Source organism: Oncorhynchus kisutch, linkage group LG18 (genome assembly GCF_002021735.2).
Source record: "Oncorhynchus kisutch isolate 150728-3 linkage group LG18, Okis_V2, whole genome shotgun sequence".
Taxonomy (NCBI): Eukaryota; Metazoa; Chordata; class Actinopteri; order Salmoniformes; family Salmonidae; genus Oncorhynchus; species Oncorhynchus kisutch.
Window position 1 is genome coordinate 38,841,558 of NC_034191.2, and position 27,681 is coordinate 38,869,238.

General features: G+C 47.4%; 1 protein-coding gene across 3 annotated transcripts; it reads right to left on the reverse strand.

Moving 5' to 3' along the window:
- Positions 1-167: 167 nt before the first annotated feature.
- On the reverse strand, positions 168-27,627 carry slc6a4a (solute carrier family 6 member 4a). Of its 3 annotated transcripts, XM_031795992.1 has the most exons (15): positions 25,060-27,627; positions 18,602-18,655; positions 17,892-18,513; positions 16,262-16,396; positions 13,951-14,173; positions 10,173-10,311; positions 9,702-9,836; positions 9,167-9,270; positions 8,888-9,015; positions 7,957-8,069; positions 7,307-7,438; positions 5,311-5,410; positions 4,958-5,058; positions 3,370-3,537; positions 168-2,443 (listed from the first exon to the last, which is right to left on the reverse strand). In XM_031795992.1, exons 3-15 carry the CDS (start codon positions 18,274-18,276, stop codon positions 2,372-2,374), a joined length of 1,935 nt encoding a protein of 644 aa, XP_031651852.1. In that variant the 5' UTR covers positions 18,277-18,513; positions 18,602-18,655; positions 25,060-27,627; the 3' UTR covers positions 168-2,371. The 3 variants fall into 3 exon arrangements, with proteins under 3 accessions (XP_031651852.1, XP_020363374.2, XP_031651853.1); XM_020507785.2 differs by lacking the exon at positions 18,602-18,655; XM_031795993.1 differs by lacking the exons at positions 18,602-18,655; positions 25,060-27,627 and adding an exon at positions 21,312-22,282.
- Positions 27,628-27,681: the final 54 nt, after the last annotated feature.

Here is a 27,681-nt window from a genome sequence, read left to right on the forward strand (position 1 = left end):
GGATGTGTATAGTGTAAAATGGTCTGTCTAACTGTGCCCTCAGCACTAAACTACCTCATTCCTAAAATAATCTCAGAAATGAACTCAGTTCAAGAGTTACAATGTTACAAAACATAAAAAACAGTGTTACAAAAGCATTTCGGGGAAAAAAATGCAAGAGGCATAGCTACTCATTTACATCTTAACTTTATTTATCTATTAATTCATATATATTTATATCTTTCTTCTATACAGGTTTATTTCTCAATACAATCTTTTACAGACGCACATATATCATACATTATGTAGGCTCGAGAGGTACAAGGGAGGGATGTTAACATCATCTTCATTGGATATTTTGGCGAAGTACAAGACGAGAGAAGGTCACTTCACAGACACAAGTTGAAGCACAGGTTACACACATTGGCATGCACACACTCACAAAGTCCGACACTGCTACTTCCATTCATAATGTACACACGCACACACTCATGTATGCACGTTCACACGTACACCAATCCTGAGTTAAAATACTATTTGAAATCCTTTCAAATACTTCAGATTTGATTGCCTGGTTCAATGGAACAAATAGAACAGTCGCAAACCTGCAAACCCCGCCCATCTGGCACTAGGCAGGCTAAAACAAACCCCGCCCATCTGGCACTAGGCAGGCTAAAACAAACCCCGCCCATCTGGCACTAGGCAGGCTAAAACAAACCCCGCCCATCTGGCCCTAGGCAGGCTAAAACAAACCCCGCCCATCTGGCCCTAGGCAGGCTAAAACAAACCCCGCCCATCTGGCCCTAGGCAGGCTAAAACAAACCCCGCCCATCTGGCCCTAGGCAGGCTAAAACAAACCCCGCCCATCTGGCCCTAGGCAGGCTAAAACAAACCCCGCCCATCTGGCCCTAGGCAGGCTAAAGAAAACACAAAGTATTTGAAAGATTCCCTATAGTATTTGAACCCAGGTCTGAGGCACGCACAAACATACAGTAATGCATCCAAGAGAGTAGACAGGTATTCACAGAACAAAGAGACATACACCGATACCAAGACGAATACACACGTACATGCCATATTTTTACTCCCAGTCCAACACACAACAGATGATTTGGTAGAGAGTAAAGACGGATACCTGTTTCAGACGCAACCTTGAGGACTGAGCGATGGAGATGAAAATAGTTGTGATCGATATTTGGTTCCCACTATAAGTAATTCACATGTAAATGGTGTTTTACATATTAAGAGATGAAATCAGCATGTCAGTTTTTGGTAAATTACATGAAAGCATACATAGATTTGACAGCAATAATAACTATTTAAAATAAATATATATATGTATATTGCAATAATATAACCCATGACTCCTTCTAATCTGCACAGGGTAGCTTCTCCCCACGTTCCTTCCAATTTTTTCTGACACACACACACACACACACACACACACACACACACACACACACACACACACACACACACACACACACACTCAACATGCCAACACACACACAAACCAGAGCCTTCCATACTGCAACTCAAGAATCCCCCCACATACGACTGGACAAATCCCTGTGTTCTCTTCTGAACTTGTCTCTATGTTCCCCAACAACCTGGATATGCTTACAGAGCATAATCAGTACTGCAGTGCGTCATACTACACCAACATACAGCGCTTCACCGTGTGGAGACGCTCTGACACACATCAAGGCCCTTCATAGGTTCAGCCATCCCATTCCCATTCAGAAACACTGACAAGCTCCCACCAAGTCATTCTAAAACATGACAACAGCTCACATCTGGAAATACCTGTAGAAATACCGATGGAACATTTGGCTTCATTTAGACATGTAAAAAGATTCCTGGATTTTGCAATCAATGTCCGGCTAAATATCTGAAAGCAGAACTCATGAAACAAGGATCGAAGGTCAAATGAGACGTTTGTTTGTGATATAAAAGTGGACCTGACAGAACAGAGACAAGGAAGAGTGCGTGTGTATGTTTATGAATCATACTGAATGGATGGATTCCAATTGTAACAGTACACATGTCATTGTGCTGTGGCATCTAAAACCCTCTGTCGGGTGGTTGAAATGCTCTGACCAGCGTGGGCCAGCATGAAAACAGTGACGCCATTAGCTGCTAATGGTTTAGCTAACAGAATGAGCCAGGAGGGAGATGACGGGAGGAGGGGTGGGATGCTGCAGACAGTGTGGCCCGGCACTCCACCTCACCCCTGGGGTCAGTGGGATGGACGGGGTGCCTTAGTGCTGAAGTCTGCTGTGGGTGTTCTGGAGGAGAAGCGGGGGATGGGACGAACCCTCCCCATCCTGCAGTTGTGCTCTATGTCCAGCAGAGGGGGGTGTAGTCCACCGGGCCTGGTCAGACCACTGGGTCAGACGGCGTGGGTGATGATAATGTCACTGTGAGGCCCACTGGGTACAGGGGTGATGCCCTTCAGGAGACGCTGAGGGATAAGGAAGGGAGGAAGAGAAAAGAGAGGGGTAGGAGGGAACACCGGGGTTATTTCATGTCATCCATTGTAATTGCGTGTTGGGTTCCCCTTGTAACAGTCCGGTTATACTACAAGTTATCTTGTGGAATCACAGAGATCTCTCGTTGTGGTTCTATATTCCGAACAACATGCAAATTGGCACGTTGGCTGTTAGCCTATCCAGCACAGTGTCAAAGCTATCTAGCAAGACCGTCCCTCGCCACTCATAAAATGGGACTTTCCCATGTCTGCTTCCGTTGAAAGTGACTGATTTCTGGTAGCCTGAGCGCAATAAGTAGTGCCTGGTATAACTGCGGCGTAACCTGACAGATCGCTCCTGTTGAGCGCCGTCACACAGACTGTGCGCTGTCACATACATCCTGACCTCGCTCTGATCTGTCTGTCTATGATCACTGGCCGCAGCGGCAGGTTAGGCAAACAACGCTCACACACATAACGCACACACACTAACACAGATGTACGACCAGAACACCCCCCCCCCCCCCCCCCCCCCCCCCCCCCGCTGACACTGTCTTTCAGTCCCATTGTGCGGTGAGGCACTGGGGCAAACACTGGGCTTAATGGATGACAGGTTTATCAAAGGCAGGGACAGGAGGGAGGAAGGTGCTGTGTGTACCATGCAGTTTGGTGTCAGTCTGTCTGTCTTCTCAAACAAGGGGCTGTTTTCTGGCTTGGCAACGTGACAGTGTGCAGGTCCTCGCGGTGTCTGTCGCTTGTCTATGTTTGCGTGTGTGTCTGGAAGCCGTGGTGGCTTGTATTCCTACTCTCTGCATCTCTCCTTCTGATTGTGTCCTCTGTTAGTAGCCTGGTGATGGCAGGGGGACTGGAGGGGGACTGGAGGGGGAGAGGCCCTCCCCAAGCCCGCTGGAGGCTCTTACCTGTTTAAAGGTCCCTTTGGCAGTGAGCAGGTGGTACACCATGTAGGCTGGTACACAGATGAAGGAGGACACTCCGATGCAGTAGCCCAGAACTGTTGTCCAAGGTGGGTAGACGTAGTCAAACAACTTGACCTCCGGGGGGAACGCCAGGAAACTGACAATGATGAACTGAGGAGAGATGCGACGTAGAGGAAGTGGTGTTTTTCCGAACAGGTACAGTTGAAGTGGGAAGTTTACATACACCTTAGCCTAATAGATTTAAACTCAGTTTTTCACAATTCCTGACATCTAATCCTAGTAAAATGTCCCTGTCTTAAGTCAGTTACGATAAAAACTTTATTTTAAGAATGTGAAAAGTATTTATTTATTTCCCCTTTATTTAACCAGATAGGCAAGTTGGGAACAAGTTCTCATTTACAAATGTCAGAATAATAGCAGAGAGAATGATTTATTTCAGCTTTTATTTCTTCCATCACATTCCCAGTGGGTCAGAAGTTTACATACATTCAATTAGTATTTGTTAGCATTGCCTTTAAATTGTTTAACTTGGGTCAAACGTTGCGGGTAGCCTTCCACAAGATTCCCACAATAAGTTGGGTGAATTTTGGCCCATTCCTTCTGGAAAGCTGGGGTAACTGAGTCAGGTTTGTAGGCCTCCTTGCTCGCATGCGCTTTTTCAGTTCTGCCCACAAATGTTCTATAGGATTGAGGTCAGGGCTTTGTGATGGCCACTCCAATACCTTGACTTTGTTGTCCTTAAGCCCTTTTGCCACGACTTTGTTCATTTGGACACATTTGCGACCAAGCTTTAACTTCCTGACTGATGTCTTGAGATGTTGCTTCAATATACCCACATAATCTTCCTCCCTCATGAAGCCATCTATTTTGTGAAGTGCACTAGTCCCTCCTGCAGCAACTTCACAAGATACATTGCTGTTGTTCTGGGATTGATTTGCACTTTTCACACCAAAGTACATTCATCTCTAGGAGACAGAATGTGTCTCCTTCCTGAGCGGTATGATGGCTTCGTTGTCCCATGGTGTTTATACTTGCGTACTATTGTTTGTACAGTGGTACAGTCAGGTATTTGGAAATTGCTCCCAAGGATGAACCAGACTTGTGGAGGTCTGCAATAATTTTTCTGAGGTCCTGGCTGATTTCTTTAGATTTTCCCATGATGTCAAGCAAAGAGGCACTGAGTTTGAAGGTAGGCCTTGAAATACATCTACAGGTACACCTCCAACTGACTCAAATTATGTCCATTTGAAGCTTCTAAAGCCATGACATCATTTTCTGGAATTTTCCAAGCTGTTTCAAGGCACAGTCAACTTGTGTATGTAAACTTCTGACCCACTGGAATTGTGATACAGTGAATTACAAGTGACATAATCTGTAAACAATTGTTGTAAAAATGACTTGTGTCATGCACAAAGTAGATGTCCTAACCAACTTGCCAAAACTATAGTTTGTTAACAAGAAAATTGTGGTGTGGTTGAAAAATGAGTTTTAATGACTCCAACCTAAGTGTATGTAAACGTCCTACTTCAACTGTATGTACAGCCGGTGTGTGAGTGTGTGTGTGCCTCACCAGTAGGAATATTGGGCAGATGGCCACCCAGCACACCCTCCAGAACAATCCAGGAGAGAAGCCCAGCATCATATGGACATCAGCACAGAAACGACTCGTGCCTGAAAATGGACACAAAGACACAGAATGAAACACATGCACACACACACACACACTTTAGTGTCTCAATATGGAATCGCCTTATCCATCCATCCATCCATCCATTGTTTTATTGTCCCAAATGAGACATGTCTAGTGCAGTCAGGTTACAAACCAATCACAAACACACATCCATTAAATCAAAACTTAAAAAGCTGATTCCAAAGAATGTCAGACTATGTGGGCCTTGTCAGCAACATCATTGTCAGTTTTACCGTAGAACCAGGAAACGGCGATGACTTCTAGGAAGACCACAGTAATGACAGCAGGTCCCGTGGCGTACTCCTCAAACAGTTTCACCACAAACGCACCTCCCTAAAGAGTTCCAGAGAAATGCATGGGTGTTGGGAAGAAAGCTATAGAGACTATAGAGACATTTCTACAGTATATGCCACTGATGTTCCAGCTTATTTTCGACTTATTTCCCGGCAGGATTGCTTCATGCCATTCAGGAGATTCTGGACATTGCTAAATAACCAGCAAAAAAACAGATTGGATGAAAGTATAATAACCTGGGTAATGACCTAAGGGGACTGAGGCTGGCTGGAGTGGGACTGAGGCTGGCTGGAGTGGGACTGAGGCTGGCTGGAGTGGGACTGAGGCTGGCTGGAGTGGGACTGACGCTGGGTGGAGTGGGACTGAGGCTGGCTGGAGTGGAACCGAGGCTGGCTGGAGTGGAACCGAGGCTGGGTGGAGTGGGACCGAGGCTGGCTGGAGTGGGACCGAGGCTGGCTGGAGTGGGACCGAGGCTGGCTGGTGTGGGACCGAGGCCTGGGTGGGGGTGGGACCGAGGCTGGGTGGGAGTGGGACCGAGTCTGGGTGGAGTGGGACCGAGGCTGGGTGGAGTGGAACTGAGGCTGGCTGGAGTGGGACTGAGGCTGGCTGGAGTGGGACTGAGGCTGGCTGGAGTGGGACTGAGGCTGGCTGGAGTGGGACTGAGGCTGGAGTGGGACTGAGGATGGCTGGAGTGGAACTGAGTCTGGCTGGAGTGGAACTGAGTCTGGCTGGAGTGGGACTGAGGCTGGGTGGAGTGGGACTGAGGATGGCTGGAGTGGGACTGAGGATGGCTGGAGTGGGACTGAGGCTGGCTGGAGTGGGACTGAGGCTGGCTGGAGTGGGACTGAGGCTGAGTGGAGTGGGACTGAGGCTGAGTGAAGTGGGACCGAGGCTGGCTGGAGTGGGATCGAGGCTGGCTGGAGTGGGACCGAGGCTGGCTGGTGTGGGACCGAGGCCTGGGTGGGAGTGGGACCGAGGGTGGGTGGGAGTGGGACCGAGTCTGGGTTGAGTGGGACTGAGGCTGGGTGGAATGGGACTGAGGCTGGGTGGAGTGGGACTGAGGCTGGCTGGAGTGGGACTGAGGCTGGCTGGAGTGGGACTGAGGCTGGCTGGAGTGGGACTGAGGCTGGGTGGAGTGGGACTGAGGATGGCTGGAGTGGAACTGAGTCTGGCTGGAGTGGGACTGAGGCTGGGTGGAGTGGGACTGAGGATGGCTGGAGTGGGACTGAGGCTGGGTGGAGTGGGACTGAGGCTGGCTGGAGTGGGACTGAGGCTGGCTGGAGTGGGACTGAGGCTGGCTGGAGTGGGACTGAGGCTGGAGTGGGACTGAGGATGGCTGGAGTGGAACTGAGTCTGGCTGGAGTGGGACTGAGGCTGGGTGGAGTGGGACTGAGGCTGGGTGGAGTGGGACTGAGGATGGCTGGAGTGGGACTGAGGATGGCTGGAGTGGGACTGAGGCTGGCTGGAGTGGGACTGAGTCTGAGTGGAGTGGGACTGAGGCTGAGTGGAGTGGGACTGAGGCGTGGTGGAGTGGGACTGAGGCTGGGTGGAGTGGGACTGAGGCTGGCTGGAGTGGGACTGAGGCTGGCTGGAGTGGAACCGAGGCTGAGTGAAGTGGGACCGAGGCTGGCTGGAGTGGGACCGAGGCTGGCTGGAGTGGGACCGAGGCTGGCTGGTGTGGGACCGAGGCCTGGGTGGGAGTGGGACCGAGGGTGGGTGGGAGTGGGACCGAGGCTGGGTGGGAGTGGGACTGAGGCTGGGTGGGAGTGGGACTGAGGCTGGGTGGGAGTGGGACTGAGGCTGGGTGGGAGTGGGACTGAGGCTGGGTGGGAGTGGGACTCAGGCTAGGTGGGAGTGGGACTGAGGCTGGGTCGGAGTGGGACTGAGGCTAGGTGGAGTGGGACTGAGGCTAGGTAGAGTGGAGAGGAGACTCACGTAGGTGAGGGTGGAGAGCGCTCCCAGGTAGCAGACACACACCAGGCCCAGGACAAACCACTCCCTCCTCCTAGACAACAACTGGGGGAACTCATCCAGCATGGCTGTGATCACCCCCTCCAGACCGGCAAACTACACAGGAAGACAAGAAGGGAGAGACATTAAACTGAAATTAAATTGAGAGAGTCAGTAGAGGAGTAACTCAGAGGAGAAAGGGAGAGAGAAAAGGAGAGACAGGTGGAGAGTGATGAGAGAGATGCTCACGAGAGAGGAAAATAATAATTGCGCAGCTATAGAAGATCACAAAAAAACAGGCAAACTCAGACAGAAAGATCCTCAGACACAAACTGTTCCTTCAGCATCAGTTCTGTTGACAGTAACCCCCCCCCCCCTTCTAAGCTCAGAGTCTGATTGGATGAATACACACTCAACACAACCTGAGAGCCTGGATTAAATGAATTAGCACACATAGTAGAAGTACATTTATGTAAGAACGGAGAACTGATCAAAAACAGACAATCAATTTGAGAACCAGTAATTCTGTGAGATTACCACACCCTTATGCATGTGTGTGCGTGCGCATTTGTACATGTGTATTCATCTGTGTTTGCACGTATGTGTGTGTGTGTGTGTGTGTGTGTGCCACTGACCGTGCTGTCCAGCCCCAGCATGATGATCATGAGGAAGAAGATAATGGCGAAGAAGGTGGCAGCGGGCATGTTGGCGATGGCTTCAGCATAGATGATGAACAGCAGACTGGGACCTGGCAGAAGAGACAGACAATCAACATATTAGGAAAGGGAACACACACACACACGGTGGAAATGTGGCATATTAACTGTCCTCTTTCATGTTTGAAAGCACCTAAGGGATCGTAATTATTTCCATACGGGCCCCTGAGGCTTTTACATGTGGTGTTGGGCCTTTATCAAAAAGGAATAGTGGGCAATTAGTCCTGTCTTGATTGTATGCAAATGTGTCTAGAACCTTAGCAGAGAATTTGTTTTGACCATGTGTCTTACGTTAGGATTCTCCACAGTCTGGTCTGTACTCACTTGCCAGATTTCAATTACTGTCTGAATTCAGATAACCTGTGAACTATCTGGGCCTGTATTTCTCAAGTGTAGGAGAGCTGATCTAGGATCAGTTTTCCATTAAAGGTCCAATGCAATATCAAATCATTTCTGAGTAACAATAAAGTACCTTACTGAATTTATTTTTAATTCAAATAGTCAAAATTATTCCCAGCGAAGAGAAATTTCTCAAGCAAAAATTTTGCAAGGACTGTCTGGGAGTGTTCTGAGTAGGGAGGGGAAAACTGAAAAGTAGCTGTTATTGGTAGAGAGGTTTGGAACTCTCTTTCTTATTGGTCAATACAAACACAGGAAAATCACGTTTTTGACTGCACTGGGCCTTTTTAGATCATATTGTATAAGATTACAAGGGAAGGGGGAGGACACCTGATCCTAGATCAGCACTCTGAGATGCTTTGTGAATATGGGCCCTGATGTAAAAATAAATAAATCCTACAACAACTGCTGGATATGAAAAATAGATTATGGATTTGATTGATTGATTTACCAGCATCCTTGGCTACGGTCTCCACGCCTATTTTGCGCATCTCAGCCATGTAGCCAAGCACGGTAAAGATGACAAACCCAGAGAGGAAACTGGTCAGGCAGTTCACAGAGCTGGTCAGCAACGCATCCCTGAGATAAGGGGAGAGAGGGGTAGAGAGCGAGGGCAGAGTGAGGGGGAGAGATAGAGAAAGAAAGAGGGGATGAAGAGGGAGATAAGAGAAGAAAGAGAGGGAAAAAAGTTCATAAATAGATTGTACTGTATCAAGAGAAATGGACTCACTTGTAACAGTTGTTGTGAAAGGGGTTGTAGCTGGCAAAGGCCAGGAGAACCCCGAAACCTGGCCCCAGAGAGAAGAAGATCTGAGCTGCAGCATCAATCCATACCTGGAGGGAGAGGATGAGAGAGAGAGAGAGAGAGAGAGAGAGAGAGAGAGAGAGAGAGAGAGAGAGAGGGAGATGGAGAGAGGGAGAGGCAGAGGGAGGGAGGGAGGGAGAGAGAGAGAGAGAGAGGGAGAGAGAGGGAGATGGAGAGAGGGAGAGGCAGAGGGAGGGAGGGAGAGAGAGAGAGAGAGAGGGAGAGGCAGAGAGAGAGAGAGAGAGAGAGAGAGAGAGAGAGAGAGAGGGAGGGAGAGAGAGGGAGAGAGAGGGAGAGGCAGAGAGAGAGAGAGAGAGAGAGAGCGAGAGAGGTGGATAAGAAAGCAGGAAGAAGACAAACTAGGTATTAGGAAAACATCAGGCAGTATGACTCGGTGCCAGTGTGTTGTATGATGACAAAGGATTGGCTGTAAACCTAAACAAATAGTGGGCCAACTCACTGTGGTGCTGAGTAGTTTCCCCCAATCAGGTTTGAGGTAGAAGACCACGCCCCTCCAGGCTCCGGGCAGAGTGGCCCCACGAACGAGCAGCACCAGCAGGACAAGGTAGGGGAAGGTGGCTGTCACCCACACCACCTGAGAGAGAGGGGAGAGAGAGAGGGGTGGGGGAGTGAGAGAGAGAGAGCGAGAAAGGGGTGGAGGAGAGAGGGTGAAGGAGGAAGAGAGAGAGGGAGATAGAGAGAGGGGTGGAGGAGAGAGAGAGAAGGGTGGAGGAGAGAGAGAGGGAGATAGAGAGAGGGTGAAGGAGGAAGAGAGAGAGGAAGGAAGAGATGCAGGGAGCGACAGAGAAAGAGTGGGGCACGTATGAATAAGAGGCATCAGTGAGAAACAGAGTTCACAGTGTTTACCTACTGTGATCTACTGTTTATCTACTGTTTATCTACTGTTTCTCCATCCCCCAGCCACGCTCACCTTGCCAGAGGTCTTGACTCCCTTCCAGATGCTGAAGTAGACGATGGTGAAGATGAACAGGAGGCAGAGAGCCAGCTGCCAACTCACACTGCCAAGCTGGTGCAGACCTGGAGACAGGTGTACTTGCAGTACCTGACGCCTTTACGGAACAGAGGAGTGAGGGATGAGCAAAATGGATGAGGAGCGGATAGGAGGGTAAAGAGAGAGGAGAGAGGGGGATAAGGGGAGGGATGAGGGATCAGGAGAGAGGGATGAGGAGGAAGGTGTCAGACGAGAGGGATAAGGAGAGAGAGGGGTGAAAGAGTGGGGCGGGTGAGGGATAAGGAGAGAGAGGGGTGAGAGAGGGGTTGAGGAGATGGATGAGGGGGGGGGGGAAATCAACCAGGGCAAGGAGAGGGATTGTCGGGAAGAGAGATGAGAAGAGGGGATGAGACAGAATAACAGAGAAAGGAGTCATTTATAGGGAAATAGAGTGATCAAGAGAGGAAAAGCAGTCATACATCTGGCAGGTTGCTTGCTGCAGATAGATGGGGATAATTGATGATATTTTGAAAGAAAATAAACAGTTGCTCTTGTATCGCGTGTGTTTATTTAGCTTAAGTATCAGCCTCCCGGCGAAGGACGCTAAATAAACGCATTGAGCAAGATTTGATTTGATTTCCAGGGTCATAAAAGGTAGAACGTGAAAGGACTAGGCAAGAGATAGATAAAAAAAAAAATGACAAGGATAGAAATTAAATAAACATATTGTGGATATGTGATGCTGACACAACAGAATAAGGAGATAAGATAACTTGGTACGGTTAAAGATGATCGAGCTAGATGCCAGGTTGCCAGTTAAGAAAACATACCAGATGGACAGAATGACAAGGTTTATGAAAAAAAACAGAAATTCTGGTGCCAGACATGAGGCAGAGGAGTTTTACGTGCATTAGAATAGAGTCAACCTTGACAAAGCCCCAAATCTCTCTTAGATTGATAGGAGTGAACCAGACTCAAAGTCAGGAATGACAGAACCAGTTGCTTTTTTTCCATAGAAATATCATTATTAGAATGGACATCCACGTTAGTGTCTCTCTCTCTCTCTCTCTCTCTCTCTCTCTCTCTCTGTATCTCTCTCTCTCTCTCTCTCTCTCTCTCTCTCTCTCTTTCTCTCTCTCTTTCTCTCTCTCTCTCGGTGTTATTGGCATGGGAAACACCCTAAAATTGCTGAAATAAATAAATAAAATTAAAGATGAGAGAAGTCAGATTAAGTGTGAGTTCATGTTGAATAATAATTACTATATAAATGAACACGCAAAATGTAAACACTTATGTCAAATAGATAAGTTGAAAATATTGCATGTTAAAAGCACTGTTTGTGTGTGTGTGTTTATAACCAGTTTCATAGTCTTCTTTAGGTAGATGCACAAATAACAGTTGAATGAACATATGAGACAAGTTTGGGCCAAATAAACATTTTAAGTTCAGGTAACACTTTAACCGAAAAGTTTAAAGTTCTATCTGCCGGGTCTTCTCCCATCTCCCTCCACCTATCCATATCTACCTTTCATCCACCTATCCATATCTACCTTTCATCCACCCATCCATATCTACCTTTCATCCACCTGTCCATATCTACCTTTCATCCACCCATCCATATCTACCTTCCATCCACCTGTCCATATCTACCTTTCATCCACCTATCCATATCTACCTTTCATCCACCTATCCATATCTACCTTTCATCCACCTATCCATATCTACCTTTCATCCACCTGTCCATATCTACCTTTCATCCACCTGTCCATATCTACCTTTCATCCACCTATCCATATCTACCTTTCATCCACCCTTCCATATCTACCTTTCATCCACCCATCCATATCTACCTTTCATCCATATCTACCTTTCATCCACCTATCTATATCTACCTTTCATCCACCCTTCCATATCTACCTTTCATCCACGCTTCCATATCTACCTTTCATCCACCTATCCATATCTACCTTTCATCCACCTATCCATATCTACCTTTCATCCACACATCCATATCTACCTTTCATCCATATCTACCTTTCATCCACCTATCCATATCTACCTTTCATCCACCCTTCCATATCTACCTTTCATCCACGCTTCCATATCTACCTTTCATCCACCTATCCATATCTACCTTTCATCCACCTATCCATATCTACCTTTCATCCACCTATCCATATCTACCTTTCATCCACCCATCCATATCCATCTTTCAACCAGCCATCCATATCTACCTTTCATCCACCTATCCATATCTACCTTTCATCCACCTATCCATATCTACCTTTCATCCACCTATCCATATCTACCTTTCATCCACCTATCCATATCTACCTTTCATCCACCCATCCATAACTACCTTTCATCCACCTGTCCATATCTACCTTTCATCCACCTATCCATATCTACCTTTCATCCACCTATCCATATCTACCTTTCATCCACCTATCCATATCTACCTTTCATCCACCCTTCCATATCTACCTTTCACCCACGCTTCCATATCTACCTTTCATCCACCTATCCATATCTACCTTTCATCCACACATCCATATCTACCTTTCATCCATATCTACCTTTCATCCACCTATCCATATCTACCTTTCATCCACCCTTCCATATCTACCTTTCATCCACGCTTCCATATCTACCTTTCATCCACCTATCCATATCTACCTTTCATCCACCTATCCATATCTACCTTTCATCCACCTATCCATATCTACCTTTCATCCACCCATCCATATCCATCTTTCAACCACCCATCCATATCTACCTTTCATCCACCTATCCATATCTACCTTTCATCCACACATCCATATCTACCTTTCATCCATATCTACCTTTCATCCACCTATCCATATCTACCTTTCATCCACCCTTCCATATCTACCTTTCATCCACCTATCCATATCTACCTTTCATCCACCTATCCATATCTACCTTTCATCCACCTATCCATATCTACCTTTCATCCACCTATCCATATCTACCTTTCATCCACCCTTCCATATCTACCTTTCATCCACCTATCCATATCTACCTTTCATCCACCTATCCATATCTACCTTTCATCCACCCATCCATATCTACCTTTCATCCACCTATCCATATCTACCTTTCATCCACCTATCCATATCTACCTTTCATCCACCTATCCATATCTACCTTTCATCCATATCTACCTTTCATCCACCCATCCAGTTACTGTCCTCTCTGCCTCTCCTCCCATCTCCCTCCACCTATCCATATCTACCTTTCATCCACCTATCCATATCTACCTTTCATCCACATATACCTTTCATCCACCCATCCATATCTACCTTTCATCCACCTATCCATATCTACCTTTCATCCACCTGTCTGTCCATATCTACCTTTCATCCACCTATCCATATCTACCTTTCATCCACCTATCCATATCTACCTTTCATCCACCTGTCTGTCCATATCTACCTTTCATCCACCTATCCATATCTACCTTTCATCCACCTATCCAGTTACTGTCCTCTCTGCCTCTCCTCCCATCTCCCTCCACCTATCCATATCTAACTTTCATCCACCTATCCATATCTACCTTTCATCCACCTATCCATATCTACCTTTCATCCACCCATCCAGTCACTGTCCTCTCTGCCTCTCCTCCACCGAGCCCATCATGCCGTCTACCCCTCCGTCATCTACTGTCTAATGTCCCTGGCAGCCCCCTTTTCCTCGTCCCTCCGTCCTGCCTTGCACTTACATGGTCTTGACTTACGTATAGAACTCCTCGGCGGGCGAGGTGGACGTGTTGGTCCAGGTGACGTTGCTGTCGGTGGACAGGTAGCGGAGACAGTTGACCGTGTTCCAGGGGTTGGAGCACGTGGTCCAGGGCAGGGTGGGCCGGAACGACGCCAGCAGGTAGTACAGGGCCCACGCCATGATGGTGTTGTAGTAGAACGCAATGTACAGCGCTATGATGCAGATGGCGAAGCCGATACCTTTCGCAGAAAGGAAAAGACAATGTAAGGTATAATGCATGACAATGCAGTTATGATAATGCATCGTCAGACTTGTCATGAACCCGCACAGACCCTTTATAACGTCCTATAATCATATATAGATAGTGACGGTGATAACTGTTGGAGAGAGAGAGCGAGAGAGTTTGTGATTTTTTATTTTTATTTTTTTATTTAACCTTTATTTAACCAGGCAAGTCAGTTAAGAACACATTCTTATTTTCAATGACGGCCTGGGAACAGTGGGTTAACTGCCTGTTCAGGGGCAGAACGACAGATTTGTACCTTGTCAGCTCGGGGGTTTGAACTCACAACCTTCCGGTTACTAGCCCAATGCTCTAACCACTAGGCTACGCTGTGATGGAGAGAAGAGAGTCTGTTTTTCCATTAGGATTAACACAGGTATGAATGAACGAGAGAGGAGGCAGAGAGTAGGGTAGAGAGATAAACGAGGCATAGAGTGGGGTAGAGAGACAAACGAGGCAGAGAGTGGGGTAGAGTGACAAACGAGGCAGAGAGTGGGGTAGAGAGACAAACGAGGCAGAGAGTGGGGTAGAGAGACAAACGAGACAGAGAGTGGGGTAGAGTGACAAACGAGGCAGAGAGTGGGGTAGAGAGATAAACGAGGCAGAGAGTGGGGTAGAGAGACAAATGAGGCAGAGAGTGGGGTAGAGAGACAAACGAGGCAGAGAGTGGGGTAGAGTGACAAACGAGGCAGAGAGTGGGGTAGAGAGACAAACGAGGCAGATAGTGGGGTAGAGAGACAAATGAGGCAGAGAGTGGGGTAGAGAGACAAACGAGGCAGAGAGTGGGGTAGAGAGACAAACGAGGCAAGTGGCGGACCAGGGCATCGAGCAAACCAGACTCTGACCAGATGGGAAGAGAGTTTGAGATGAAGGTGTGTTCTGTGTTGTGGGGTAGGGGTTGGTCGGGGATAACTCGCTCCATCCATCACTCAGACATCTAAACCTATTTATCTATTTTCAAGCTAATTCAAGTCCGACTCAAGTAGGAGATGACATTTGGAAACAACTGGGATTTACATAACATGACGTTTCTAAGCATGCTGGCATTTCCGTGGGAAATGTGACAATTTCCATAACAGAGAGCTGGACATCACCACAACAAGGGGATGCAGATACTTTCATGAGGAATGTGCTGAAGGGGTCGGAGAGTTCATATTATCTGTCTCTCAGACATTCACTCATCTATCTGCTCTAACAGGCAGCTAGCTGCTCACTGTCTTTCTGGATCTACCACTCCACTCCTCTTTTCCCCTGACTTTCCTTCTCCCCTGACTCCTCTTCTCCCCTGACTCCTCTTCTCCCTTGACTCCTCTTCTCCCCTCACTCCTCTTCTCCCCTGACTCCTCTTCTCCCCTGACTCCTCTTCTCCCCTGACTCCTCTTCTCCCGACTCCTCTTTTCCCCTTCTCTCCTGACGCCTCTTCTCCCGACTACTCTTCTCCCCCGACGCCTCTTCTCCCCTGACTCCTCTTCTCCCCTTCTCTCCTGACCCCTCTTCTCCCCCGACGCCTCTTCTCCCCTGACTCCTCTTCTCCCCTTCTCTCCTGACCCCTCTTCTCCCCTGACCCCTCTTCTCCCCCGACGCCTCTTCTCCCCGGACTCCTCTTCTCCCGACTCCTCTTTTCCCCTTCTCTCCTGACGCCTCTTCTCCCGACTCCTCTTTTCCTCTTCTCCCCTGAATCCCCTTTTCCCGTGACTCCCCTTCTCCCCTGAATCCCCTGAATCCCCTTTTCCCGTGACTCCCCTGAATCCCCTTCTCCCCTGAATCCCCTTTTCCCGTGACTCCCCCGACTCCTCTTCTCCCCCGACTCCTCTTCCCTCCCGACTCCTCTTCTCTCCCGACTCCTCTTCTCCCCCGACTCCTCTTCCCTCCCGACTCCTCTTCTCTCCCGACTCCTCTTCCCTCCCGACTCCTCTTCTCTCCCGACTCCTCTCCTCTCATAACTCCTCCATAACACTTTTCAAAATATTTGACAAGCTTCATTGTGTTAACAAAATTAGTCGAATCCACTCCCCTCCCTCCATCTCCCCTCCTCTCTTCTTACCCTTGAAGATGGGGCAGATGTGTTTCCAGATGGAGATGCAGCCGCTGCGGTGGAACTGCCCCAGAGCCAGCTCCATGTAGAACAGAGGCACGCCACCGAATACCGCCATCAACATGTAGGGCAGCAGGAAGGCACCTGGGACAACAGGTAGGGGAGTGGGGGAGAGAGAGGGGTAGATAAAGAGAGAGAGGGCACGCGAGAGAGAGAGGGTGTGGGAGAGAGCGCGAGAGAGAGAGAGAGGGAGCGAGAGAGAGAGGGCATGCGAGAGAGAGAGGGCACGAGAGGGAGCGAGAGAGAGAGGGAGCGAGAGAGAGAGGGCACGAGAGGAAGCGAGAGAGAGAGGGCACGCGAGAGAGAGAGGGCGCCGGAGAGAGCGAGAGAGAGAGAGGGCTCGGGAGAGAGGGCACGCAGGAGAGAGAGGGCACGGGAGAGAGCAAGAGAGAGAGAGGGCACGCGAGAGAGAGAGGGCGCGAGAGAGAGAGAGGGAGAAGGAAAAAGCGGAGGTTGGGGTATATTGAGTAAAAATTATTTCATTCATGGGTCAAAAATAGAAACTCCACATGTTTCATATCTGCACTCTTTGCCAGATTTCTACACACCTTATCTAACAACAACTGACATCAACATCTGGAACATTCAACACTGACCTGTAGTTGACCCTAAAGAGCAAAGGGAGTGAGAGGAGGAATTGGAAATGTCAGAGAAAAAAAGACATGGCGAACCCTGGAGAGTACCAGGGAGATAGGGGCTTGGCTGGACTGGAGCCTGTCTCTGTATTTGATTAGGAATTTATATCTGTGTGGTTGACATGAAAGCAAAGATAACTGTTGATTCAGTAGCTGGGACTAGGAGACAGGTTATTAAGCAATGAGAGAAAGAGAAAGAGAGAGAGAGAGAGAGAGCGAGAGAGAGAGAATAGATTGAAGCCACTCTCATAAAAACAGACAATTAATAGTGTTGCTTCTATCAAGTGTCTCCCTGTCTCCATCTCTCTTTCTCTCTTTCCCTCACTCCCACTAAACAGAGAAACAGGATATTGCAAAGATTTTATTATTGCAAATTCAATAAAATGAAATCGGAGGCCTGTATTTGATGTGAGGAGGAGAGTTGTAGAAAGGCAAGGAGGACAGCAGAGTTCCCTTGTAAACATCTGGGAACATTAAATTAACATTCATTACAGAAGACACAAGGTTTAACGTTATGTATTTACCCAGTGCTATTTCTGTCCGAGGTGTAAATGTTCATTTGATCAAAGTTTTGGTTGGTTTGAATGGTCTGTGTTTTCCAGACGCTCTGTCCGATTTATCTATCTTGCTTTATCTAGCTATATGATTAAGTGTGAAAATATGTTGGGTGGAAAACTATATTCAATCTGCATGAATGCTTATTGTTACCAGTATACTGTAGATGGTTTAGTTTCCTCTGTCAATTTCCTTAACCTCCCTTTCCCCAGCTACAGATTCTCTCCTTTCCAGTGTTACTTTCTCCCTCAACCTGGGTCGTGTTCATTAGGCACCAAACGTAAGAAAACAGGCTGAAACAAGGAGGGACTAACTAGACTTGTCCAACAAGAAACGCTTATTTGAGCTTTTTGCAACAGTGTGCTCCAATGAACAGGCCCGGGTCTCACCTCCGCCGTTTTGGTAGCAGATGTAGGGGAAGCGCCACACATTTCCCAGGTCCACGGCGTAGCCAATCACAGACAACAGAAAGTCCATCTTCTTGCTCCAGGTCTCCCGGGGCTGGTCCAGACTGGTCTGCTGGACCACCAGAGTCCTGAGGGCCCCTGCGGGTACACCCCCCGCTCCCTCCTTGGGGCTCGGTGCTGTGGACGTGGGGTACCCGTTGGACACCCCTCCTGACCCCCCACCAGAGTTCACTTTGGGGTCCCCCTTCTCTGTCACCCCTCCGTCAGCCAGCATGAGTCTGCCGTTCTCCTGCGATGACTCCTCCCCTTTCTCTTTCTCCCCTCCTTCGTTCTCTCTGTCCATCATCATTGACTGTTTCATCTCCATGGTGATGGCCGGTGGTTAGTGGCGTGGTGTGGTTGTTAGTGACGACGGTGGACTTGTGGCACGGTGTGATGAGGTGCCCATCGGGGGATGAGGGATATCATAGAGAGAGACGGAGAGGGAGAGGTGTGGCCGGGGCCAGGGGGGGGGGGGGGGGGGGCGCCGCTGTAGGGTTAGACACTTGGACTGGCTCCACTGCCTTCTATGACAAACACCAGTGTTGACACAACCTGTACCAGACTGCAACACAAACACAACATTGTGTAAATGACCATTGTGATAACAACAGGACATGTTTGGAAATGAAAATGTTTTTGGGGGGAATTACTTGTGTATTTTGCCTTGAATGGTTTGCTCTTTATTTGGGCTTCCCTGGAAGATCCTGAGTGGTTAGTTAACACAGGGAAAGACGGAGACAAATGGGTGACTGTGATATGTCACTATGGGGTTAAAAGTGTGCAACACTGGGGGAATTGTGAAACCTGAAAGTCCCTGCCAAATAAGGCCTGAGGGGATTCTGCTAGTTAGTTCGTTTATTTTCTTTCTTGACATTGCTGTTACTGCCGAAGCTACAATCACATCTGTAGGTCTCTATACCTTTGGAGATAAAAAAAAAAATGAATGTTGAACTTCACCATATAAATTAGATGAAAATAAAAATAATTTTTAAAAATAACAAGATTTGTAAGGAAGAAAAAACAGAAGAAGTCATTTGATAGGTGAAATCAATGTGCAGTCAGTGTGTTAAGGCAGGATGGAACACGTTGATAGGATTTGAAACCAACTGACTTCCTCTGATTCTGATAACCCTGATAAGACATATTATTAAAGAAAGCACGTATCACAGACATATTCTTCTTGTACCGTAATGTTCCTTTGACAGTATGAGTATAATCAAGATATCATAGCAAAAAAAAAAATGTTAAATCAAATTAAGAAACAAACTACTTTGTATGTTTAACTCCTTTTTAGAAAAAATATTTTTTGGACTACATTTTAAATGTGTTTTTATGTTTAACTACTTTTCAAGCAGTAGATATTTACCACAGTTATATGCAAAAGTATCCAATGGGAGCGTTTCTCCTGTCCTTTCCATTGTGTTCCCTGTTGCCTTTCTCTTCACTGCAACGACCCTTCATTCTGGGGCCTTTTAATGTCAATTATTGAGAATGATCATTTTCATGTCATTTAATCCATATATTTTAGACAAAGTATAAGTCTTAGCAATAGACTGGGAAAAAAGTAGTGTACCAGTGTAATGTAATTTTATAATTCTAATATTCTAATATTCTAATTATAATGTACAGACTCGCAATAAAGTCATTTAATAAAGTAGTGTATTCATTCACATTATTATGAAGCTATTTTCTTCAAACAGGGAAACTAAAATGGCAGTGATGAAAGCCGTCTCCAGAAAGATGTAGTTAGTGACGGGGCTCGGAATCATACCATGTTTTTCTATGTTGGAATTTCACACCGAAAGAAACAAATCATTGTGCGTCTCAAAACTTGTATACTGATGACATTTGACAAATATCATAAACACAATTGTATCGATCTTAAAATGAATTAAATATGCGCCATATTACATTGACTGAAGATGCACTAAAAAAATATATATTTTGCCGATTCTTTTATTTACAAACGTTAACCGCACACCCCGCTTAAAAAGTCCCGTGATTTGAGGAAAAAACATTGGAAAATGAAGGGGAGAACAAAAGGTTTTGGAGCTAATCGCCTCGTTTATACTCGTTTGCTTCAATTGGAATTTAATGGCAAAGGGAGAGTTATTTCAAATGGAATGCCATTATCCCAATTAAAAGTAATTGTCCTGCTATTCTCCATGGGATTCCAGTCCATAACCCCTATCAGTCAAACAGAATGCTCCTATCCAAGCCGCATAAGGCACCTGGACTGACAACAGAGCACATATAGGAGGTGGAAGCAGAGCATTTGATGGATATTCATAAATAAAGATGAGAAAACAACAGCTGGAAGAAAGAGTGCAAAGTGTAAAACCCACAAATAAACACTGGGGGTAACAAGTAGTTCAAACTCATCAGATAAATGAAACTTCCTTTAAAAGTACCATCTTTTTTGACTCGCTGGGTTGCCGTACAGCACTTACATTAGCTCAGCACTGAGTAACGTCAAACAACCACTTCATCATCAATGATATTCCAGCTGAGAATGAAATCACTGAACCACATATTCGAAACATCATTGCGATCAGATCCCACACAATCCTACAAGTTCTGAAAATCGGTGCAACTTGGAGCTATGAAGAAAAAACACCTTTGTCAAGGTTACCATAGTGTAAGCTTGCAAGAAAGGCATTTCACTGTACTGTACACGTGACATTAAAAACACTATAACATAAGGGGAGCGGGGCCTTCCAATGTCCGTCACCAAACACTTCACCTTACGTTAACAAAGAGCCTGCAATTCTGTCAGTACAGAAGAACACCCACACACACCGAGAGCAACCATCGCTCCAACTCTGAGCATTATTGTTCTGTTACAGAGACAGACAACCAATGATGTATATTAGAAATATTGAGTAGTGGATAAGGAATCAACTCTAGCCTTCTCTGGAAACAAAAAAAACAATAAATGATCACAACTTTGGGGTTTCTAGCGGGAGTACTTCTTGTTTTCGTTGGAAGACAATGAGGAAGCCGAACACCTAACATGATCTCCATCACTATTCACCACTGTATCTAGTCTCTACGGCATACGAACTGTAGTCGACGTTGCGTCAAATCAGACACGCTTCAAAATCAGACAATTCAACCCAATGGAACTTTTGTCCCCCTCCTAGAACTTATGGGATGCTCTGCCGTTGCATGAACTTGCCAGGATAAGCATGCGCAAACACATCAAGACACACTGTTTGCCCAGTAGAGCACTCAAACCTCTTCCATCATCACACTATAGACACGTTGACGTTTGGTCTGGCACAAACACATATATGCATAGAACCATGGAGAAACACACACACACAAACTTCACACACAATGTCCAGAATGCAGCCCTACCGTGCAGCGGTTCCGTAGTTATGTGGGGGTCTGCGTCAGGGTGGTACTCACCACTGTCCCTCTGAAGAACACGTACAGACACTCCCCCCTACACCCCTGCTGGAGTTTCTTACACCCTTTTCCTCCGCTCTCTCTCTCTCTCTCTCTCTCTCTCTCTCTCTCTGTCTCCCTCCCTCCTTCTCTATCTCTCTAATACACAATCATATTGTCTTACGGCTTACTTCGCTTTTGGCATCATTTACATCTACGTGGGAAAAAATGTGCAGTACTATATGTACACGGCTACATGCACAAATCATTTTGTGTTGTTGTTGGACAACCTGGATAAAGTTCCAGACATCTGGTAGCTGCACCGCTATCCGCCTGTCATCGCCGGACTGCAATCTACGCTCCTCATCAGCTATGGAATATTGAAGACGATAAATAGGGGATGATTTCCTGAGGCCTTTGTTGGTCTCACCTTACGGAGTCCCCCCCCTCTCTCTGTGTTGCTTTAACAGCCGCCGTCAAAAGCATCCCCTCATCCCCATGGCTAGCTGTGAACAAAACACAGAGTGTATCCTCAGACATCATTCTTACTCCGGTACGCTCCGAATCCCTGACAGACAAATTCACGGGCAGCCTCAGACAACTTTCAGTAGCTCCATCGAGTCTGCAGGCTGTAAACGCTCTACGGTGATCACTTAGCTGTTCTTATCAGCTGAATCGTTTGCCCATGAACTTCATATGTCATAATACAACCTGGGCTGTAGATAAATCATGTTTGACCCGAAACATTAAAAAGGTAGGGTCTAGAAATAGAAAGCCAGATAGTGCCGCTAAGGGATAAAAAAAAGTCCTGAGAGAGCATGTTGACGAATCTTAAAACTAAGAATTACCGAGAACTTGGCTTAACTAGATCATTGGTTTTCGAGACAGAATAGGAAGACATCTAAGAGTGACATTATGAGCAGTTTGCCGAGCTAATGTGCTTATCAAGATGTATTTGGCGGTGAAGGGGTTTCTCTGAAGGAGCTGTCACTCTCGACCGGACGCTGTCCTCCTTTCCCATTGACCTGTTGGCCCCCTCTTCCCCCATTTGCGAATGGTTGTCTCATTCCACCTGGCAAGACTATTGCCTGGTTTCGCACGTTACACAGCAACGCAGAAGAACAACAGATGACCAGTCCAAATGCATCTTCAATCTCACTCAGCTCTCTGGACTAAAAATAACAAGCCAATCACCAAGCGGTAGGAAGTAGTCCGCGATAGGAACCCATACGCCGAACGACAGATTGAAGGATAGTGTGCTTATCCCCTGGGAAAAACAACACCCAACACACGCACACACACACACCCAACACACACACCACACACACACACACACTAAAACAAGCACTTACAGGAAGCATATCAGAACTACCTCTGCCATGGTGTTGTTGGACATTTGATTTGGCAGTGCCCACCTCGTGCCCTTCCCAAACAAACGCAAACAAAGACCTACAGGAAGCATATCAGAACTACCACTGCCATGGTGTTGTTGGACATTTGATTTGGCAGTGCCCACCTCGTGCCCTTCCCAAACAAAGACCTACAGGAAGCCATTAGGCATCAGCAGTCTGAAAAGGCCTTCGCTGCATCTGTCTAAAACACAATCAGCTAATCCGCTCTCCAACCGCCCCTCAGAGTGTGTTTCCCAGTTCCTTGGTAACCCCCCCCAGATCAGGTGGAATACATCCAGATAAAGAAGTGTTTGGAAAATGTCAAGTGTGCCATGCCAGGTAGGTGCACTCCCTCATCTCGCCTCTTCGTTGGTGATGCTCCCCACCATCTCCCGGTCTGAACTAGGCAGATCCGGTATGGATACCTAACCTCACCCTGCTGGCTAGAAGATAGCAATGCTCGCTATTGTTTCATATCTAAAAAGGTCTACTTAATGGAATTGATGCATTATGATTCCATCCATTTATGGTTCCTGAGGCCCCTTGACCTCCTGTAGACTTCGAGGACAAGCATCTTAACCTTTAAACTATTTAAAAAGTGTTTTGCAGTTTCCTCTGACTAAATGTGGTTCCCACATACAAAACCAGTCATATTGGGTCTTGAGCAACCCCAGCTAGCTTAGTGAAACTGAGGAATAGCTGTAAAAAAAACAAATCTCCACACATCTCCACCGTAGAGTAGGAAAGAAAAACAAGGATTTATGCAAGGAGGCTAGGACTCCTAACAGCATGGGACAAGGCAGCACTCTCATTAATATCTGAACCTTCTGACATTCATGTGTGAGCAAGTATGTCTCTGTGTGTGCCACGTGAGAGAGAAATCAAATTTCTAAGGAAGAGGGAAATGTGTAGATATCGAGGGGAACATAAGAGTTGAGAGAGAAAGGCAGACAGAGAGAGAGACAGAGGTAGAGAGACAGAGAGAGAGAGGTAGAGAGAGAGGTAGGGCGGTAGAGACAGACAGAGAGGGAGATCGATCGAGAAGGTAAGATTAGCCAGAAAACACAAGAGGACTAGGGGACATTGTAGGCAGGGAGAGAGCCAGCCATGGGATCATTTCATCTCTTCAATTACAATCACTGGCAGCTGCCCTCTATCAGCAAGTTAGGAGCCTAATCTCTTCATCTCCCTGTCCTCTTCCACCTCTCTCTCTCCTCCCCTCCCCTCCTCTCTCTCTTGTCATTCCCTCCTCCCCCTCTCTCCCTGCCCTCTTCCCCCCTCTCTCTCCTCCCCTCCTCTTTCGCTCTCTCTCCGTGCCCTCCTCCCCCTCTCACTCCCTCCCTTCCCTCCTCCCCCTCCCGTCTCCCTCCCCATTTTAATTTACCAGAAGTTCTTATCCAGAGCGACTTAGTCAGTGTCCAACGAAGCTAGATAAAAACTACCACGTAGCGTTTCTCTCCCTCTCACCGCCCTCCCTACTATCTCGCAGAGAACGTAAATGTGTATTTTTGCTTACAACCCAACCCCCTGAGACACTCTCTCTCCATCCTCTACTTCTCCTCTCTCACCCTCCTCTTCAGTCTCTCCTCTCCCTCTAGGCCCTCGGTCTGTCTAGACGGAGTACTTCTTGTCAACACAACAGGTTGGGATTGTCCCGGGCGACGCGGCTCAGGGAGAGAGGAGCTCCCTCTGGTACAGCTCAGAGGAACTGCACTCACTCGGTCTCACCATTACAGCAACACAGGGGCTGGGACTAAAGGTGCTGTTCAATTCGAGACAAACATATGGAACGTACTGCGGTCATTATAGCAAGACTCATTGAAAATCCAACAACGGCCATACACAACCATGGTATATGATTAGGAGGTTGAATAATAGAATAACTAAATCGGCAATAATCCCCAGCAGATATGAAGGGCTCCACAAGCACTACCTGGGTCCTATAAAACATGCCTACAGTAATCTCCATTGATTCTCCCTGGTGAGTCTCCCAACACTAAACAGCAAGACCATCCAAGTTTGAGAGCCGATGATTTATAGATATGGAACCTTTACTTTATGGCTGTTTTGAGAGGCTGGGAAAAAAAACATATGTTGTTGTGTACTCATACAGTATGTATTATATCCTACGTAACATTTTCATTCAGTATTTCATTCTATTCCCTGTACACAGACCCATATGAATGTGTGTTAGTCTTGGTCCGGGACAGTGGGAAAAAATTTGGTGGAATTGGAACAAAAGCAATTCTACTGTAGCAATAGGTCAGGTCCAAGCTGTGGATAGCATAGAATGGTGACTGAGAGGGAGAAAGAGAGGTGTGTCCTACCTGGGGTGAAGTTGGGTGCTGCTGTGACCAGCAACCAGCTCTGCTGTCCATAGACGTCCAGCTCACTCCCAGTCCCAACTCAGCATCCTGGAGAGGCCGGGCACGGATACACACTGGACAAAGCTAGGCTGCCCCAAGGCCACATTCTACTTAGCCTTGATTAGAGACACACACACACACACGCACGCACACACACGCGCGCACACACACACACGCGCACACACACACGCACACACACAGCTTTTGCCAGTGCAGGGATCCCTTGCTCTTAATCCAAGATGCATAGTTCTGAAAGGGAAAGAAAGAGCCTGGCTGAGAGGCAGTGGGGCTATCCCTGACTCCTCTTACAACCACCTGCATTAGACTATCATACACCATGTGTGTGTGTGTGTGTGTCAGGGTTAAGTCTCTAGGGTAGGGACTTCCAAGTCCAGTCACTGGAGGCCCACAGAGAGAGATAGTCACACACAGAAGACAACACACTCTTAACCAGCGTGGGGGTGCTGCTGCGAGTGCGAGTCACTCCAATCTGTGGTAGGTTAATCGCCATCTCTCTCACACACACACACATACATGTGTGTGTGTGTGAGAGAGATGGCGATTAACCTGGAGTGACTCGTGGCAGAGAAATAAACAAAGCAGAACAATCCATCCTCTGAGGGTTTTAAGTTGGTGTGAAACAAAGGACTTTGAGCCCAGATAAATCCTTGGTAGTGGTGACGTCAGGACATCTACCAGTCCATCAGAGCCAGGGAAAGTCGGAGAATTGGAGGGTATAATATGAGTCTTGAATAAGCGGGCTGTGTGTGTATTAAGTGTTGAATGAGTCACCATCCAGACTCCCATCACGATCAGGTCAGTCAGACAAAGCCCTGAAAAGATGAAGTGGAATTTCTTGGAATCTCTCTCTGGGAACACAGGGGGAGGCTAAACTACAAAGCTACATATTTGCTACTCAGTGCTGCCAAGGAAAAGGTACAGCACCTAAAAGCCCCTTAACAGCCTCTCTACTACATCTCAATCCTGGGCCCAGCTGGCCCCAAAGCCCCTCACATGGAAACTAACTCTGCGTGTGTGTTCATGATGGAGTGAGTGTGTTTGTGGCGGAGTGTGTGTGTGTGTGTATGTTCATGACTTTGTGTGTGTATGTTCATGACTTTCATGACTCTCCAGCAGCCTACGTGAAAAAAAAACATTCCATCCCCTCCAAACTCTTAACGCTGCTAAACATACCAAACAAACTCAACGGAGAGATTAACATCAACCTCCCCGAAGAAATAGTGAAACAAGAGATCTGACAGCTTTACTGTGTTGCTCCTCTATTGTGTTTAGTCATACAAGCCTCTAAGTAGGTGTGCTGATCTAGGATCAGCTCCCCCCCCCCCATAAATGTTGATCTATTATGATCTAAAAGGCAAATCTGATCGGAGATCAGCACTCCTCCTCAGACTTGAGATGATCCATAAACAGGAACCTAAGGTGAGAGGGCTACCAGTACGGACCTGAATGGTTCTCACGTCCACGTGTTCCACTTCCACTGCTCCCTACTTGCAGGAGAAATCTGCACTGGGACATTCATAGCTACGACAATAACAAGTCTCTTATGTGCCAACAGGGGAGACCTGGTGAAAAGTGAGAGGGGTTGTGACACAAATGAAGGAGCCAAGAGAGAAAGCCAGTGGACCACAGAGGGACAGGAAGGTGGACTTTTACACACGCTGAGATCAACGGTAAGGGACACACACACACTCGCCTTCTTTTCCGTCTGACCCCATGGGAAATGTACTGCCCCTGTGTTCGGCCACTCAAGAGGGTTGGAATTCAGGGGTCGGGGTCAATTGCCGGCCGTTCCTGCGATTGTCGGTTCGGGGGATCTCTGGGAGCTGTAATGATTTAATAGTGGGGTGAGAGGAGTGGCGGGTGGCTGTGGTACGCCTCACACGGCTGGGATTCCAGGGGACTGAGCTGACCCCTCCCGACCCCCACCCTCCGAGCTCCAGCCTGCTGGCCCTTCTGTCACCTCATTCCAGGCAGAGCTCACAGTAATGCAAGGCATACGGCGAGGAGCAGCAGGGGCAAGTTCACAGGGGAGAGCTTGTGCGTAATCACTGTCTCTATCCACATGAGCTGAACTGTGTTGGGAGTTGAGTTCCCCCTACTGCTTATTCATCAAAACATACTAGTCTGACCACCACCACTAAACTCTGACTGAACCTGTCATAGTTGTGATATTATGCTCCCCTGGATGCTGATGTGCTGAACTGGCACTTCCCCTTCTGTCAGTGGACGATAACTCACCGGATTGGACCATGGCTGGGGGTGGGCAGAGGGGGTTAGAGGGCGGGCGACTGGTACGCTGCTTCCTGACACCCCTGCCTAACTCTCTCTCACACACCTCACTCTAGTCTGGCTGCTCTGGGTTGAACTCTGACCTAGGGAAGCTAGCAGAGAGGAAGGGATGGCATTACGCTGGGCCTCAATAATACAGCTAGGGCTGGTGGGGTGGATGTGTGTGTCTCCTGGTGAAAGACTGGGATGGACTACTTACATAGGACGTGACCCTGAACCAGCCCTAACAAAGAGATGGTACATACAGACCTTTTAACAACCCCACAGATTTCT